Here is a 17,894-nt window from a genome sequence, read left to right as displayed (position 1 = left end):
AAAGCTGGAAAGGGTTACACAAGTATCTCTAAAAGCCTTGCTGTTCATCAGTCCACTATAGGACAACTTGTCTATAAATGGAGAAAGTTCAGCACTGTTGCTACTCTCCCTAGGAGTGGCCGTCCTGCAAAGATGACTGCAAGAGCACAGCGCAAAATGCTCATTGAGGTTAAGAAGAATCCTAGAGTGTCAGCTAAAGACTTACAGAAATCCCTGTTACCTGCTGGTACATGCTAACATCTCTGTTGACGAGTCTACGATACGTAAAACACTAAACAAGAATGGTGTTCATGGGAGGACACCACAGAAGAAGCCACTGCTGTCCAAAGAAAACACTGCTGCACGTCTGAAGTTTGCAAAAGTGCACCTGGATGTTCCACAGCACTTCTGGCAAAATATTCTGTGGACAGATGAAACTACAGTTGAGTTGTTTGGAAGGAAAACAACACTATGTGTGGAGAGGAAAAAATGGCACAGCACACCAACATCAGAACCTCAACCGCCTTCTGCATTCTGTGGCCCAGTCAGAGTCCTGACCTCAACCGCCTTCTGTGGCCCAGTCAGTGTCCTGACCTCAACCGCCTTCTGCCTTCTGTGGCCCAGTCAGAGTCCTGACCACAACCGCCTTCTGCCTTCTGTGGCCCAGTCAGTGTCCTGACCTCAACCGCCTTCTGCATTCTGTGGCCCAGTCAGTGTCCTGACCTCAACCTCATTTGAAAATGCTGTGGCATGACCTCGAGCGGTTCACACCAGACATCCTAAGAATATTTCTGAACTGAAACCGTTTTGTAAAGAGGAATGGTCCAAAATTCCTCCTGACCGTTGTGCAGATCTGATCCACAACTACAGAAAACGTTTGGTTGAGGTTGTTGCTGCCAAAGGAGGGTGAACCAGTTATTAAATCCAATCACACACTTTTTCCACCCTGCACTGTGAATGTTTATGCTGTGTGTTCAATAAAGACATGAAAACGTATAATTGTTTGTGTGTTATTAGTTTAAGCAGACCGTGTTTGTCTTTTGTTGTGATTTAGTTGAAGATCAGAACAAATTTTAGGACTAATTCATGCAGAAATCCAGGTCATTCTAAAGGGTCACATACTTTTTGTTGCCACTGTACGTGTCCTTGTGGTAAACATGATTTGGGTAAAACGAAGCGCGAATTAAATGTATGAATTTCGGTGCTTCGTAGCTCCATTAGGTGCAAAAACTCGACGTACCCTGCTGCGGCCCACTTTTTGGAAGCAAACCTTCGCTATTTCAGCATCGAACACATCACCCTGTGTGAGGGGGTGACCTTGACAATGTATTGTTAAAACGAGAGGCTGCCTGGATCTTTAATTTACAGACCCTTGCTCCATTCAGTCTCAACGTAGACTTTGATCTGAAGCCATTCTTGTGATTACTGTGATTCTACTATCCATTGTAAATATTTATAGGCCTATGTAGCCAAATGGTATCTATGATCGTATGTTATTCATTCATGCTTTTTATGTTCTATTATCTATAAATCAACCAATGGAATCAAGCCAAATCTATCCATGATTACAGACACCTGTGTGTTTCCTTTGACACTATATAAACTAGTGACACGCAGTGTTTGTCATTATACCCTGATGAAGAAAGATTGTCTGTCAACGTTGGTTATTAGGTTAAATGATTGCATCTGAGCTCCTAGAGTGTGTGGCTCTCCTTTTTTACAGTTTTTAAGACACAACATCACCACTCTGTGACCAGCGCTAATGTTGCAGAGTACAACCACATGCGGAGACAATTCCTGTAACTTTACATGACTGTTCACATGGGTTTCCTTATGGGTTAACTGCAATGGTTAGTAATAGGTAAGGCAAGTTCTTGTGACGCACCATATTGGGCAATTCATTGTAGAGTGAGTCCAAACATTTTTTATTTCCGTATTTGACCAGATTACACAAACATAGTAAAGGAGCCAAGAAGGGGTTCACCATCTTGATAACTAACTATTCTCTGAGTCCCTATGTTGATACTGTTACGAATGTGTATTTCTGTGTATAAAACTGATTTATTAATGTGTCTGGTTCCCTCCCCTGTCCCTGTGGTAGTTTCCCAGGCAGGGAGGCCACAGAGTCCTCTGTGTCCCAGCAGCTCAGTCTGAGTGTGGGAGATGACAGCCTGGGCAGCTGGTCCCGCCTCAGCTTCGAGGACGAACACCCTGACGAGACCAGCAGCTTCCTGCACCTCAGCGACAGGTAGAGAACACACAGAACATCATGTAGTCTCAAACTATTCTGCTCTGTTCTTTTAGTTTCTCTGAAGGCTAAATTAAATGTCTCTAGTCTAGATTAGCTGACTAATGATTCACCTCTTGAAACACTTCTCTATTGTCTTTGAGCACTGTTGTCTCTCTCACACCAGCGAATGACTCTAACCCATGTTCAATGTCCACAGATGGATAGATATGAGTAGTAGAGCTTTCGACTATGGTTGTGGCATTCAGCCTAGACTTAAATGAATGCTGAAACTAATGAATGCAAGTCAGTTATCACCGTTTTGGCTCCACTGCCAATGAGAAATAGGTGTATTTTTTTTCAGTTGAGAGGTCAAATGGTGTTTCCCATGTTGTTTTAAGGTGGCTGTGGTGATTTAGTGATAAGCTGTTTTGATCCTGTGAGACTGAGTTGAGATCGGTACAAGACAGGTTCCTCCATGTTGCCTGTCAGGCTGACGTTAGCAGGCCACTGGAGGATATGAAGTCACTAGGTCACTGACAGCAGAATGTATCATTTGGGAACCTCTAGAATAGTGCTATTACACTCTAACCAGGTCTAAATCGGTGCCTGGTTGGAGGTGAACGATTAAGAAAACACAATGGAACTGGCTTTGAGGTCCAGTGTTGAGTTTGAGGGATCTAATACCTTCCCCTGCCATGAAACGATTAACTTTGATTTGAGCAAATCTAGTCTCTCCTCGTGTCAATGTTATAGATTTTAAATGGCTGTTAAATGCCGAGTTCTGCTGAGATTGTTTGAGTAACTGCATAAGGATAATGTCAAGCTTTAAGAGAACTGGCTTTTCCTTTCTGATAGACACACACGCACACACACACACACACACACTGGTCTGTTGGTGTGAATCTGGTGTAATGCTCTGAGAGTGACATGGTCTCACCAGTCTATAGTCTCAGGATAGGAGTAGAGTTCTTGACATTCCAAGTCTCAGCCTGCTATCTCTTATTTTACAGACCCAGTACACATGTACACTTCTCTCCCCAGATAGTGAAAAGGAGACTGTGGGGAGATCAGCTAGTTACTTTGGCCAACAGCCTAGTGAAAGTATCATAATATTTTCTAAAGGTTGTGTCTGTAGCAGCCTGTCTCTTTCTCTGCCCCAGGCCCTTTTCACAGGAACAAAGTCCATCCATGTGTAATTCATTAGCCTCTCTCCCTTCAAAAGACGTATCCAACCATCTCCCATTTGTCAACAAAATAACCCAGGAAAGGAACGGCTTCATTTGGAAAGTATTCAAACTTTGAACGACCTTTCAGCATACCACTCTCACAAACCACAGCTCAAGAGACACTTCTATCTTAGCTGGGTCATTAATGAGCTAATTGACATAGATGGAGTTATTTTTAGATTTCCACATCATTCTCTACATACCAGAGCAGGTACCAGCCAGCCTGGTAATGGGGACTAATTACAGTGATAGATGTTGTGTTGTGATGGATGTCCTGGTGGAGAATGCAGTGATCTCACATAATTAGCAGTCATCAGTTGTTGCTTTGATTGAAAGTTCTTTCAGGACGAAGCCTCACATTTTATATGGACAACATTAATAATGGATGACTTGTTTTTGCCAGGTAAGAGACCTTTGTGTTTCCAACACCTCAGACTGTGTGTTTGTTTGTGCCCAGTGTTAGCTGCCAGGGTTGAGCAATGGTCTTGTCTCTTGCAGCAATGGGAACAGCAGTAGTTGGAGCAGCCTGGGGTTAGAGGGAGAGGTGTATGAAGACCGCTTGTCCTTCTCTCCCTCTGACAGGTCGGTCCGTACATACAGCTAACCGTGCTAATTCTAACCGCTAGTCTCTTTATAGCTCCAGATCTAGGGTCAGATCCTATCCCCATATCCTAACCCTTACCATTACATCATCTGACCCGGTCTCAGTAGTTAGGGCCAACTTCTGCTTATGCCCCCTAATCACTGCATGATGTCAGAGCTGTGATCAGCAAAGCTGTAGAATGTGACTGTGTGTCTGTGTTTGAGACAACAGCTTCTACCCTCTACAGATCCCTCTAGATAACCATAGAGGACAGAGCATGTCTTTGTCACAGTGTGTCCCCACTTTGTCGGCACACTAGTGGAATTAACCTAGGCAATGTAATCTGTGTGTGTACAGTGGCAAGAAAAAGTATGTGAACCCTTTGGAATTACCTGGATTTCTGCATAAACTGGTCATCAAATTTGATCTGATCTTCATTTAAGTCACAACAATAGTCAAACATTATGTGCTTAAACTAATAACAAACAAATTATTATATTTTTCTTGTCTATATTGAATACATAATTTAAACATTCACAGTGTAGGTTGTAAAAAGTATGTGAACTCCTAGGCTAATGACTTCTCCAAATGCTAATTGGAGTCAGGAGTCAGCTAACCCGGAGTCCAATCAATGAGACGAGATTGGAGATGTTGGTTAGAGCTGCCTTGCCCTATAAAAACACTCACAAAATCTGAGTTTGCTATTCACAAGAAACATTGCCTGATGTGAACCATGCCTCGAACAGAAGAGATCTCAGAAGACCTGAGATAAAGAATTGTTGACTTACATAAAGCTGGAAAGGGTTACACAAGTATCTCTAAAAGCCTTGCTGTTCATCAGTCCACGGTAGGACAACTTGTCTATAAATGGAGAAAGTTCAGCACTGTTGCTACTCTCCCTAGGAGTGGCCGTCCTGCAAAGATGACTGCAAGAGCACAGCGCAAAATGCTCATTGAGGTTAAGAAGAATCCTAGAGTGTCAGCTAAAGACTTACAGAAATCCCTGTTACCTGCTGGTACATGCTAACATCTCTGTTGACGAGTCTACGATACGTAAAACACTAAACAAGAATGGTGTTCATGGGAGGACACCACAGAAGAAGCCACTGCTGTCCAAAGAAAACACTGCTGCACGTCTGAAGTTTGCAAAAGTGCACCTGGATGTTCCACAGCACTTCTGGCAAAATATTCTGTGGACAGATGAAACTACAGTTGAGTTGTTTGGAAGGAAAACAACACTATGTGTGGAGAGGAAAAAATTCCTCCTGACCGTTGTGCAGATCTGATCCACAACTACAGAAAACGTTTGGTTGAGGTTGTTGCTGCCAAAGGAGGGTGAACCAGTTATTAAATCCAATCACACACTTTTTCCACCCTGCACTGTGAATGTTTATGCTGTGTGTTCAATAAAGACATGAAAACGTATAATTGTTTGTGTGTTATTAGTTTAAGCAGACCGTGTCTGTCTTATTGTTGTGACCTAGATGATCAGATCCAATTTATGCAGAAATCCAGGTATTTCCAAAGGGGTCACATATTTTTGCCATTGTACGTGTGTGTTTACGTGTGTGTTTACGTGTGTGTTTACGTGTGTATTTACGTGTGTATTTACGTGTGTGTTTACGTGTGTGTTTACGTGTGTGTTTACGTGTGTGTTTACGTGTGTGTTTACGTGTGTGTTTACGTGTGTGTTTACGTGTGTGTTTACGTGTGTGTTTACGTGTGTGTTTACGTGTGTGTTTACGTGTGTGTTTACGTGTGTGTTTACGTGTGTGTTTACGTGTGTATTTACGTGTGTGTTTACGTGTGTGTTTACGTGTGTGTTTACGTGTGTGTTTACGTGTGTGTTTACGTGTGTGTTTACGTGTGTATTTACGTGTGTGTTTACGTGTGTGTTTACGTGTGTGTTTACGTGTGTGTTTACGTGTGTGTTTACGTGTGTGTTTACGTGTGTATTTACGTGTGTGTTTACGTGTGTGTTTACGTGTGTGTTTACGTGTGTGTTTACGTGTGTGTTTACGTGTGTGTTTACGTGTGTGTTTACGTGTGTGTTTACGTGTGTGTTTACGTGTGTGTTTACGTGTGTATTTACGTGTGTGTTTACGTGTGTGTTTACGTGTGTGTTTACGTGTGTGTTTACGTGTGTGTTTACGTGTGTATTTACGTGTGTGTTTACGTGTGTGTTTACGTGTGTGTTTACGTGTGTGTTTACGTGTGTGTTTACGTGTGTGTTTACGTGTGTGTTTACGTGTGTGTTTACGTGTGTGTTTACGTGTGTGTTTACGTGTGTGTTTACGTGTGTGTTTACGTGTGTGTTTACGTGTGTTTTACGTGTGTGTTTACGTGTGTATTTACGTGTGTGTTTACGTGTGTGTTTACGTGTGTGTTTACGTGTGTGTTTACGTGTGTGTTTACGTGTGTGTTTACGTGTGTATTTACGTGTGTGTTTACGTGTGTGTTTACGTGTGTGTTTACGTGTGTGTTTACGTGTGTGTTTACGTGTGTATTTACGTGTGTGTATTTACGTGTGTGTATTTACGTGTGTGTTTACGTGTGTGTTTACGTGTGTGTTTACGTGTGTATTTACGTGTGTGTTTACGTGTGTGTTTACGTGTGTGTTTACGTGTGTGTTTACGTGTGTATTTACGTGTGTGTTTACGTGTGTATGCGTAAGCCTACTAGTAGCTGTGGAAAGGGCTGAAGCTGGTTTCTCTGTTTGTCTGCATGCTGCATGTCTGAGTGAGGCAGGCACCCTGACCAGAGCTCTCCTCAGACTCTCCTCAACTAGTGGAAACTGATGACAACAGACTCAGTTAGACCTCCCACCCTAGTCCTGCAGTAAGGGATATCTAGCCAGTAGACAGTACAATGAGAGAGCCCAACCTACTCCAGGAGGAAAGTCATATCTGTATACAGTATAGGCTAGACAATGGGAGAGGTTAATGATCCAAGTGTAATGGAATCTGTTGCCCTGGGATCTGTAAATAAATGTACAACTGTAGATGTATTTTTATAGGTTTGCCGCTTGGCACATCACACTGTAAATATTTGCATTATGTATACACTACCAGTCAAAAGTTTTAGAACACCTACTACTCGTTCAAGGGTTTCTTTATTTTTTAAAACTATTTTCTACATTGTAGAATAATAGTGAAGACATCAACACTGAAATAACATATGGAATCATGTAGTAACCAAAAAAGTGTTAAACATATCAAATTATATTTTATGTCAGATTTTTCAAATAGCCACCTTTTGCTATAACAGCTTTGCACACTTTTGGCATTCTCACAACCAGCTTCATGAGGTAGTCACCTGGAATGCATTTCAATTAACAGGTATGCCTTGTTTAAAAGTTACATTTGTGGAATTTCTTTCTTTCATAATGCGTTTGAGCCAATCAGTTGTTGTGACAAGGTAGGGGTGATATACAGAAGATTGTCCTATTTGGTAAAAGATCAAGTCCATATTATAACAAGAACAACTCAAATAAGCAAAGAGAAACGACAGTCCATCATTACTTTAAGACATGATGGTCAGTCAATACGGAACATTTCAAGAAATTTGGAAATTTCTTCAAGTGCAGTCGCAAAATCCATCAAGAGCTATGGTGAAACTAGCACTCATGAGGACCACCACAGGAAAGGAAGACCCAGAGTTACCTCTGCTGCAGAGGATAAGTTCATTAGATTTACCAGCCTCTGAAATTGCAGCCCAAATAAATGCTTCAGAGTTAAAGTAACAGACACATCTCCACATCAACTGTTCAGAGGAGACTGTGTGAATCAGGCCTTATTGGTTTAATTGCAGCAAATGAACCACTATTAAAGACTACCAATATAAAGAAGATCCTTGCTTGGGCCATGAAACACGAGCAATGGACATTAGACCGGTGGAAAATTGTCCTTTGGTCTGGAGTCCAAATTGGAGATTTTTGGTTCTAACCCCATGTCCTTTTGTGGGTGAACGGATGATCTCTGCATGTGTATTTCCCACCGTAAAGCATGGAGGAGGTGGTGTTATGGTGTGGGGGTGCTTTGCTGGCAGCACTGGGATTCATTTAGAATTCAAGGCACACTTAACCAGCATTGCTACCGCAGCGAAACGCCATCCCATCTGGTTTGCGCTTAGTCCCACTATCATTTGTTTTTCAACAGGACAATGGCCCAACACACCTCCAGGCTGTGTAAGGGCTAAGAAGGAGAGTGATGGAGAGCGCTGCATCAGATGACCCGGTGTCCACAATCCCTGTACCTCAACCCAATTGAGATGGTTTGGGATGAGTCGGACCGCAGAGTGAAGGAAAAGCAGCCGACAAGTGCTCAGCATATGTGGGAACTTCAAGACTGTTGGAAAAGCATTCCAGGTGAAGCTAGTTGAGAGAATTCCAAGCGTGTGCAAAGCTGTCAAGGCAAAGGGTGGCTATTTGAAGAATCTTACATTTGGATTTGTATAACACTTTTTTGGGTTACAACATGATTCCATATGTGTTATTTCATAGTTTTGATGTCTTCACTATTATTCTACAATGTGAAAATAAAGAAAATCCCATGAATGAGTAGGTGTTCTAAAACGTTTGACCGGTAGTGAATATACAGTAGAGATATGGAAAGTATGATTTTATAAGTCCTTAGGCATTACATGTCATCTCCTGCTAATGGTTAAGCATAGTGAAGAGTGAATACTCACTATGGTAGGATTGTAGGACTATGAGAGAAGCTCTGACTCTTTCCACTGTAAGGGTCAGTTGGGGAGAGCTAAAGTCAGGGGACTGGGAGAGATGAGCATGCTGGGAGTTGCTGATGATAAATCAAATTATCGACACCGACCATACCAATCATTTATTGCATGGATTATGCTGATATTGTTCATTACGAGAAGTAACCTGTACTAGAGATGTGAAGTTTGGAAATTAAATAAATTTGCTAATATGGGTGATTGTTAACGGGACAATTGATGGCTACAACCATCAAACTCATTACTGTTATTAACTTATTGTTCTATTTATCATTATCGCATTCATTCAGGCAATTTAACACGATATGGATTTTTGTCAATGTCGCCCAGGTCTAGTTCACTAATGTAATGTCCCAGGTTTAGTTCACTAATGTAATGTTGTAGATATGACTGCAGACAGAAGTAGTGCACTATAACCTATTTGGAATTCAGATTTGCTATATGCCAATTTGCATGTTGGGAGCTGTGGTCTGTCTTGCATGCTGTGTGGCTCCAGAGTCTGCCTGCTCCCTCTCCCTCTCAACTATCTGCTCTCTCTCTGCTTCCTCTATTTGCTCCCTCTCTCTGCTTCCTCTATTTGCTCTCTCTCTGCTTCCTCTATTTGCGCTCTCTCTGCTTCCTCTATTTGCTCTCTCTCCCTCTCAACTATCTGCTCTCTCTCTTCTTCCTCTATTTGCTCTCTCTCTTCTTCCTCTATTTGCTCTCTCTCTTCTTCCTCTATTTGCGATCTCTCTGCTTCCTCTATTTGCTCCCTCTCTGCTTCCTCTATTTGCTCTCTCTCTGCTTCCTCTATTTGCTCGCTCTCTGCTTCCTCTATTTGCTCTCTCTCTGCTTCCTCTATTTGCTCTCTCTCTGCTTCCTCTATTTGCTCGCTCTCTGCTTCCTCTATTTGCTCGCTCTCTGCTTCCTCTATTTGCTCTCTCTCCCTCTCAACAATCTGCTCTCTCTCTTCTTCCTCTATTTGCTCTCTCCTTCCTCTATTTGCTCTCTCTCTTCTTCCTCTATTTGCTCTCTCTCTTCCTCTATTTGCGCGCTCTGCTTCCTCTATTTGCGCTCTCTCTGCTTCCTCTATTTGCGCTCTCTCTCTGCTTCCTCTATTTGCTCTCTCTCTGCTTCCTCTATTTGCGCTCTCTCTGCTTCCTCTATTTGCGCTCTCTTCTTGCTCTATTTGCTTGCTCTCTTCTTGCTCTATTTGCTTGCTCTCTTCTTGCTCTATTTGCTTGCTCTCTTCTTGCTCTATTTGCTCGCTTTCTTCTTCCTCTATTTGCTCGCTCTCTTCTTCCTCTATTTGCTCGCTCTCTTCTTCCTCTATTTGCTCGCTCGCTCTCTTCTTCCTCTATCTGCTCGCTCGCTCTCTCTCTTTCTCCATCTGCTCTCTCGCTCTCTCTTTCTCCTTCCTCTGTCTGCTCTCTCTTCCTCTGTCTGCTCTCTCTCTCTTTCTCCTTCCTCTGTCTGCTCTCTCTCTCTTTCTCCTTCCTCTGTCTGCTCTCTCTCTCTCCTTCCTCTATCTGCTCTCTCTCTCTCCTTCCTCTATCTGCTCTCTCTCTCTCCTTCCTCTGTCTGCTCTCTCTTCCTCTGTCTGCTCTCCCTCCTCTATCTGCTCTCCCTCCTCTATCTGCTCTCTCTTTCTCCTTCCTCTGTCTGCTCTCTCTTCCTCCTCTACCTGCTCTCTCTCTCTCTCTCTCTCTCTCTCTCTCTCTCTCTCTCTCTCTCTCTCTCTCTCTCCTTCCTCTTCCTTCCTATCTTCTCTCTCTCTCTCTCTCTCCTTCCTATATCTTCTCTCTCTCTCTCTCTCTCTCCTTCCTATATCTTCTCTCTCTCTCTCTCTTCCTATATCTTCTCTCTCTCTCTCTCTCTCCTTCCTATATCTTCTCTCTCTCTCCTTCCTATATCTTCTCTCTCTCTCTCCTTCCTATATCTTCTCTCTCTCTCCTTCCTATATCTTCTCTCTCTCTCTCCTTCCTATATCTTCTCTCTCTCTCTCTCCTTCCTATATCTTCTCTCTCTCTCTCTCTTCCTATATCTTCTCTCTCTCTCTCTCCTTCATATATCTTCTCTCTCTCCTTCATATATCTTCTCTCTCTCCTTCCTATATCTTCTCTCTCTCCTTCCTATATCTTCTCTCTCTCCTTCCTATATCTTCTCTCTCTCTCTCTCTTCCTATATCTTCTCTCTCTCTCTCTCTCCTTCCTATATCTTCTCTCTCTCTCTCTCTCCTTCCTATATCTTCTCTCTCTCTCTCTCTCCTTCCTATATCTTCTCTCTCTCTCTCTCCTTCCTATATCTTCTCTCTCTCTCTCTCCTTCCTATATCTTCCCTCTCTCTCTCTCCTTCCTATATCTTCCCTCTCTCTCTCTCTCTTTCTCTCTCTTCTTCCTCTATCTTTTCTCTTTCTCTCTTCTTCCTATATCTGCTCTCTCTCTCTCTCTCTTCTCTGTGTCTACAATGGTGCTGGTCAGTTCTCTTACGAGTGTAATATTTCTCACTCCACAGCGAAGGCACTGAGGACAAGGAGCTCGAGACCAAGGATGAATCATGCGGTATGACAGTTACTTCTATCATTAACTGCACCAGATATCGATGGCAAATAGGCTGCTTTATATTATCCTAGTAATTTCTACATGAAGCATTTGATAGTAACTTGGTTCCTATAAGCTACAAACAGTACATACCTTACCATGTTGCACAGCCACACTACAAACAGTACCACCTCAGCATGCACCTGAGCATCATGAAGACATATCCCTGTCCTTCTAAGTCCTGTGTGGTAATACATAGTTCCCTGCTATAGATTAAGAGTGGTTAGACTAGGAGACTTGGCCCTGTGTGTGTGTGTGTGTGTGTGTCTGTGCTGCTAGGAGGGGAATTCACCCACCGCCCACACATTCAGCCAAACTGCCACCCATTCATCTATTCTGCCTGAGGTCTCTGCCTGAGGTCTCTGCCTGAGGTCTCTGCCTGAGGTCTCTGCCTGAGGTCTCTGCCTGAGGTCTCTGCCTGAGGTCTCTGCCTGAGGTCTCTGCCTGAGGTCTCTGCCTGTCAGACCAGATTCCCCAGTGGACTGAGGGGTTAAGGCTCCAGGCTGTGTCAGACCCGGGCCCAGCCAGCCAAGTGGGGGAGGGAGTGTGGGAAACAGGCTTGGCCCACCACCAGAGGAGAGGAAACACGACTGTCGGACAGAGACAGGACGACTGTCGGACAGAGACAGGACGACTGTCGGACAGAGACAGGACGACTGTCGGACAGAGACAGGACGACTGTCGGACAGAGACAGGACGACTGTCGGACAGAGACAGGACGACTGTCGGACAGCGACAGGACGACTGTCGGACAGCGACAGGACGACTGTCGGACAGCGACAGGACGACTGTCGGACAGCGACAGGACGACTGTCGGACAGCGACAGGACGACTGTCGGACAGCGACAGGACGACTGTCGGACAGCGACAGGACGACTGTCGGACAGAGACAGGACGACTGTCGGACAGAGACAGGACGACTGTCGGACAGAGACAGGACGACTGTCGGACAGCGACTGGACGACTGTCGGACAGAGACTGGACGACTGTCGGACAGAGACTGGACGTGGGAGGAAGCTGATATCTCTTCTCTCCCCTTTCAGGTTCAGTGCGTGTGGGCCAGGCTCAGGCTTACAGGCACCTCCTGGTGGTAAATTCTGAGCTCAGGGAGATGACTCCTGACCCACAGCACATGACCTTTGACCCCCAGCTCAGGAGCATGCTGCAGTGGGCGGCGGCCTCCATGGCTGACTTGCCCATGGTTCAGCTGAGTCCTAGTGGCAGCAGGGAGCTGCAGCAGGTGAGTAACCTTAACCCTCGACCAAAGGATTACACACACAGTGGTACCTCAGTCTTTACTGCGGTGTATTAGTTACTGCTTGCTGAGCTGTGTTCTGTCTGCTCTTCCAGCTGCCTGCGGTGGTCCAGAGGCTGAAGGAGAGGGAGTGGAAGGTGGGAGAGCTGCTCCAAGCCCTGCTGCATTACTGTGAGGAGACCCAAACACACACCCCACCCCAGTCTGAACCCAGAGAGGCGGGGAGAGCATCCCACCACACTCCCCTCTTCCAGTGGCTCCTGGAGCATGCTTAGGCTCACTGCACCTCTCCTACCTCCCCTCCCTCCTTACCTCTCCCCAACACTACTTACTGTACAGTATATCTGTGAAGCCTGCTACATAGTGAGCACTACCTGTTAAACTAAACCCTGTGAAGATTCCCATCACTTCTCAGTGATGTGCAGCGTACCTGCCAAACCCCGAGCCCCCAATCTAGCCTCCTCGTACCGTGGATCCTGTCCCTTATAGGGCTGTACCCCCATCGTTACCCGGAGGGCGCTATTAAAAACAGCAATTCTTATTATTGTGTGCGTGTGTGGGCATATTGCCTACCGTAACTGAAAGCAATTGTGTATTTTCTTCTCTCTTCTCTGGTTTTGTTGTGGTTGTTTTTAAAGGGATTCTTCTGGATTTTCTATTCCCTCCGTCAGATGAACACCCGGATAGCGTTGGCGCAATGACTGGGAGTCTATGGTATCTACTAGCATGCCAGCAGTTACCCATAGACATCCACTCATTGCACTAACACTAGTTAGCATCTTTCAAACTGCACACAGAGGCATATCTGGTATCCATTGGTTTATTTGACTCTTCATTGCCAAAATCCCAAAGTATCCCTTTAACATTGGTCTGTATATCACAGGTTGATTAGTGTGCTGTTGTTGACGACTGGCTTTGTTAAAGCGTTCCTACCCTGGTTCTACAGAGAGTAACTTTAACCTCTGTTACAGACAGTAACCTTCTGTTACAGGGGAGGGTGAGAGTAACTTTAACCTCTGTTACAGACAGTAACCTTCTGTTACAGGGGAGGGTGAGAGAGTAACTTTAACCTCTGTTACAGGGGAGGGTGAGAGTAACTTTAACCTCTGTTACAGACAGTAACCTTCTGTTACAGGGGAGGGTGAGAGTAACTTTAACCTCTGTTACAGACAGTAACCTTCTGTTACAGGGGAGGGTGAGAGAGTAACTTTAACCTCTGTTACAGACAGTAACCTTCTGTTACAGGGGAGGGTGAGAGAGTAACTTTAACCTCTGTTACAGACAGTAACCTTCTGTTACAGGGGAGGGTGAGAGTAACTTTAACCTCTGTTACAGACAGTAACCTTCTGTTACAGGGGAGGGTGAGAGAGTAACTTTAACCTCTGTTACAGACAGTAACCTTCTGTTACAGGGGAGGGTGAGAGTAACTTTAACCTCTGTTACAGACAGTAACCTTCTGTTACAGGGGAGGGTGAGAGAGTAACTTTAACCTCTGTTACAGACAGTAACCTTCTGTTACAGGGGAGGGTGAGAGAGTAACTTTAACCTCTGTTACAGACAGTAACTTTCTGTTACAGGGGAGGGTGAGAGAGTAACTTTAACCTCTGTTACAGACAGTAACCTTCTGTTACAGGGGAGGGTGAGAGTAACTTTAACCTCTGTTACAGACAGTAACCTTCTGTTACAGGGGAGGGTGAGAGAGTAACTTTAACCTCTGTCACAGACAGTAACCTTCTGTTACAGGGGAGGGTGAGAGAGTAACTTTAACCTCTGTTACAGGGGAGGTTGAGAGAGTAACTTTAACCTCTGTTACAGGGGAGGGTGAGAGTAACTTTAACCTCTGTTACAGGGGAGGGTGAGAGAGTAACCTTAACCTCTGTTACAGACAGTAACCTTCTGTTACAGGGGAGGGTGAGAGAGTAACTTTAACCTCTGTTACAGGGGAGGGTGAGAGTAACTTTAACCTCTGTTACAGACAGTAACCTTCTGTTACAGGGGAGGGTGAGAGTGTAACTTTAACCTCTGTTACAGGGGAGGGTGAGAGAGTAACCTTAACCTCTGTTACAGACAGTAACCTTCTGTTACAGGGGAGGGTGAGAGAGTAACTTTAACCTCTGTTACAGGGGAGGGTGAGAGTAACTTTAACCTCTGTTACAGACAGTAACCTTCTGTTACAGGGGAGGGTGAGAGAGTAACTTTAACCTCTGTCACAGACAGTAACCTTCTGTTACAGGGGAGGGTGAGAGTGTAACTTTAACCTCTGTTACAGACAGTAACCTTCTGTTACAGGGGAGGGTCAGAGAGTAACTTTAACCTCTGTTACAGGGGAGGGTGAGAGAGTAACTTTAACCTCTGTCACAGACAGTAACCTTCTGTTACAGGGGAGGGTCAGAGAGTAACTTTAACCTCTGTTACAGGGGAGGGTGAGAGAGTAACTTTAACCTCTGTTACAGGGGAGGGTGAGAGAGTAACTTTAACCTCTGTCACAGACAGTAACCTTCTGTTACAGGGGAGGGTGAGAGTGTAACTTTAACCTCTGTTACAGGGGAGGGTGAGAGAGTAACCTTAACCTCTGTTACAGACAGTAACCTTCTGTTACAGGGGAGGGTGAGAGTGTAACTTTAACCTCTGTTACAGGGGAGGGTGAGAGAGTAACCTTAACCTCTGTTACAGACAGTAACCTTATGTTACAGGGGAGGGTGAGAGAGTAACTTTAACCTCTGTTACAGGGGAGGGTGAGAGTAACTTTAACCTCTGTTACAGACAGTAACCTTCTGTTACAGGGGAGGGTGAGAGAGTAACTTTAACCTCTGTCACAGACAGTAACCTTCTGTTACAGGGGAGGGTGAGAGTGTAATTTTAACCTCTGTTACAGGGGAGGGTGAGAGAGTAACTTTAACCTCTGTTACAGGGGAGGGTGAGAGAGTAACTTTAACCTCTGTTACAGGGGAGGGTGAGAGAGTAACTTTAACCTCTGTTACAGGGGAGGGTGAGAGAGTAACTTTAACCTCTGTTACAGACAGTAACCTTCTGTTACAGGTGAGGGTGAGAGTAACTTTAACCTCTGTTACAGGGGAGGGTGAGAGAGTAACTTTAACCTCTGTTACAGACAGTAACCTTCTGTTACAGGGGAGGGTGAGAGAGTAACTTTAACCTCTGTTACAGGGGAGGGTGAGAGAGTAACTTTAACCTATGTTACAGACAGTAACCTTCTGTTACAGGGGAGGGTGAGAGAGTAACTTTAATCTCTGTTACAGGGGAGGGTGAGAGAGTAACTTTAACCTCTGTCACAGACAGTAACCTTCTGTTACAGGGGAGGGTGAGAGTGTAACTTTAACCTCTGTTACAGGGGAGGGTGAGAGAGTAACCTTAACCTCTGTTACAGGGGAGGGTGAGAGAGTAACTTTAACCTCTATTACAGACAGTAACCTTCTGTTACAGGGGAGGGTGAGAGAGTAACTTTAACCTCTGTTACAGGGGAGGGTGAGAGTAACTTTAACCTCTGTTACAGGGGAGGGTGAGAGAGTAACTTTAACCTCTATTACAGACAGTAACCTTCTGTTACAGGGGAGGGTGAGAGTGTAACTTTAACCTCTGTTACAGGGGAGGGTGAGAGAGTAACCTTAACCTCTGTTACAGGGGAGGGTGAGAGAGTAACTTTAACCTCTATTACAGACAGTAACCTTCTGTTACAGGGGAGGGTGAGAGAGTAACTTTAACCCCTGTTACAGGGGAGGGTGAGAGTAACTTTAACCTCTGTTACAGGGGAGGGTGAGAGAGTAACTTTAACCTCTATTACAGACAGTAACCTTCTGTTACAGGGGAGGGTGAGAGAGTAACTTTAACCTCTGTTACAGGGGAGGGTGAGAGAGTAACTTTAACCTCTGTTACAGGGGAGGGTGAGAGAGTAACTTTAACCTCTGTTACAGACAGTAACCTTCTGTTACAGGGGAGGGTGAGAGAGTAACTTTAACCTCTGTTACAGGGGAGGGTGAGCGTAACTTTAACCTCTATTACAGACAGTAACCTTCTGTTACAGGTGAGGGTGAGAGTAACTTTAACCTCTGTTACAGGGGAGGGTGAGAGAGTAACCTTAACCTCTGTTACAGACAGTAACCTTCTGTCACAGGGGAAGGTGAGAGTAACTTTAACCTCTGTTACAGGGGAGGGTGAGAGAGTAACCTTAACCTCTGTTACAGACAGTAACCTTCTGTTACAGGGGAGGGTGAGAGTAACTTTAACCTCTGTTACAGGGGAGGGTGAGAGAGTAACTTTAACATCTGTTACAGGGGAGGGTGAGAGTAACTTTAACCTCTGTTACAGGGAGGGTGAGAGTAACTTTAACCTCTGTTACAGACAGTAACCTTGTGTTACAGGGGAGGGTGAGAGAGTAACTTTAACCTCTGTTACAGGGGAGGGTGAGAGTAACTTTAACCTCTGTTACAGACAGTAACCTTGTGTTACAGGGGAGGGTGAGAGAGTAACTTTAACCTCTGTTACAGGGGAGGGTGAGAGTGTAACCTTAACCTCTGTTACAGGGGAGGGTGAGAGTGTAACTTTAACCTCTGTTACAGGGGAGGGTGAGAGAGTAACCTTAACCTCTGTTACAGGGGAGGGTGAGAGAGTAACCTTAACCTCTGTTACAGGGGAGGGTGAGAGAGTAACCTTAACCTCTGTTACAGGGGAGGGTGAGAGAGTAACCTTAACCTCTGTTCCACAGAGAAAGGGGAACATGACAGACGTATGGAGACAGAGGGGGGGACCTGAACCGTGTTAGATCGAGAGCGAGGGGTAGAGAAATGTCAGTGAAAGGGAGAGGAGGGAGAAAGAGATGAATGTGTTTTCTGTTAGGGAATCCCCATAGCTGCAGGCCAGATGATGTCATCACCTTAACTCTCCTCTGTGGTGGTGTTTCCACATGATTAGGGACCAACGACACTCACATGAATACACTCTCATGAATACACTCACATGAATACACTCACATGAATACACTCACATGAATACACTCACATGAATACACTCACATGAATACACTCGCATGAATACACTCGCATGAATACACTCACACAAACCAAGTGCATGTTAACCACCAACCATGCATTTTAACCCCCTTCACGATGAGTATAACTGAGTTTAAGATCACATGTCCTTTGAGAAGATAATTGTTTACAACATATGAGTGGTTTCAATATAATGGGTCACATTACATTGTATAATATCTACGTGTCTACTATGTTCTAAGTGTAAAACACACAATGAACCTAGCAGCAGATTTGTTTTTATCAAACATTTTATTTCTAAA

General features: G+C 44.6%; 1 protein-coding gene and 1 long non-coding RNA gene across 6 annotated transcripts in view; one reads left to right on the top strand and one right to left on the bottom strand.

Moving 5' to 3' along the window:
- The window catches only part of LOC118371335 (A-kinase anchor protein 11-like), a 37,051-nt gene extending 23,283 nt beyond the window's left edge, over positions 1-13,768 (top strand). For 3 of the 4 annotated variants that reach the window (XM_052493478.1, XM_052493476.1, XM_052493477.1), the window contains exons 10-14: positions 2,081-2,227; positions 3,934-4,017; positions 11,249-11,295; positions 12,378-12,574; positions 12,685-13,768. In XM_052493478.1, coding sequence (XP_052349438.1) covers positions 2,081-2,227; positions 3,934-4,017; positions 11,249-11,295; positions 12,378-12,574; positions 12,685-12,864 — 655 coding nt within the window. In that variant the 3' untranslated portion in view covers positions 12,865-13,768. The remainder of the gene's footprint in view (positions 1-2,080; positions 2,228-3,933; positions 4,018-11,248; positions 11,296-12,377; positions 12,575-12,684) is intronic. The other variant, XM_052493479.1, reaches the window with a different exon arrangement.
- Positions 13,534-17,409, bottom strand: LOC127915065 (uncharacterized). 2 transcript variants are annotated; one of them, XR_008090084.1, is made up of 11 exons: positions 17,261-17,409; positions 16,935-16,990; positions 16,778-16,901; positions 16,090-16,563; positions 15,872-16,055; positions 15,652-15,743; positions 15,087-15,597; positions 14,464-14,664; positions 14,192-14,301; positions 13,694-14,135; positions 13,534-13,659 (listed from the first exon to the last, which is right to left on the bottom strand). It is a non-coding gene; the product is annotated as an uncharacterized LOC127915065 (long non-coding RNA). The 2 variants fall into 2 exon arrangements; XR_008090085.1 differs by lacking the exons at positions 15,872-16,055; positions 16,090-16,563 and having other exon boundaries at positions 15,087-15,743.
- Positions 17,410-17,894: the final 485 nt, after the last annotated feature.

Source organism: Oncorhynchus keta, chromosome 34 (genome assembly GCF_023373465.1).
Source record: "Oncorhynchus keta strain PuntledgeMale-10-30-2019 chromosome 34, Oket_V2, whole genome shotgun sequence".
NCBI classification, from domain to species: domain Eukaryota; kingdom Metazoa; phylum Chordata; class Actinopteri; order Salmoniformes; family Salmonidae; genus Oncorhynchus; species Oncorhynchus keta.
This window is presented reverse-complemented; position numbering and strand designations above follow the sequence as displayed.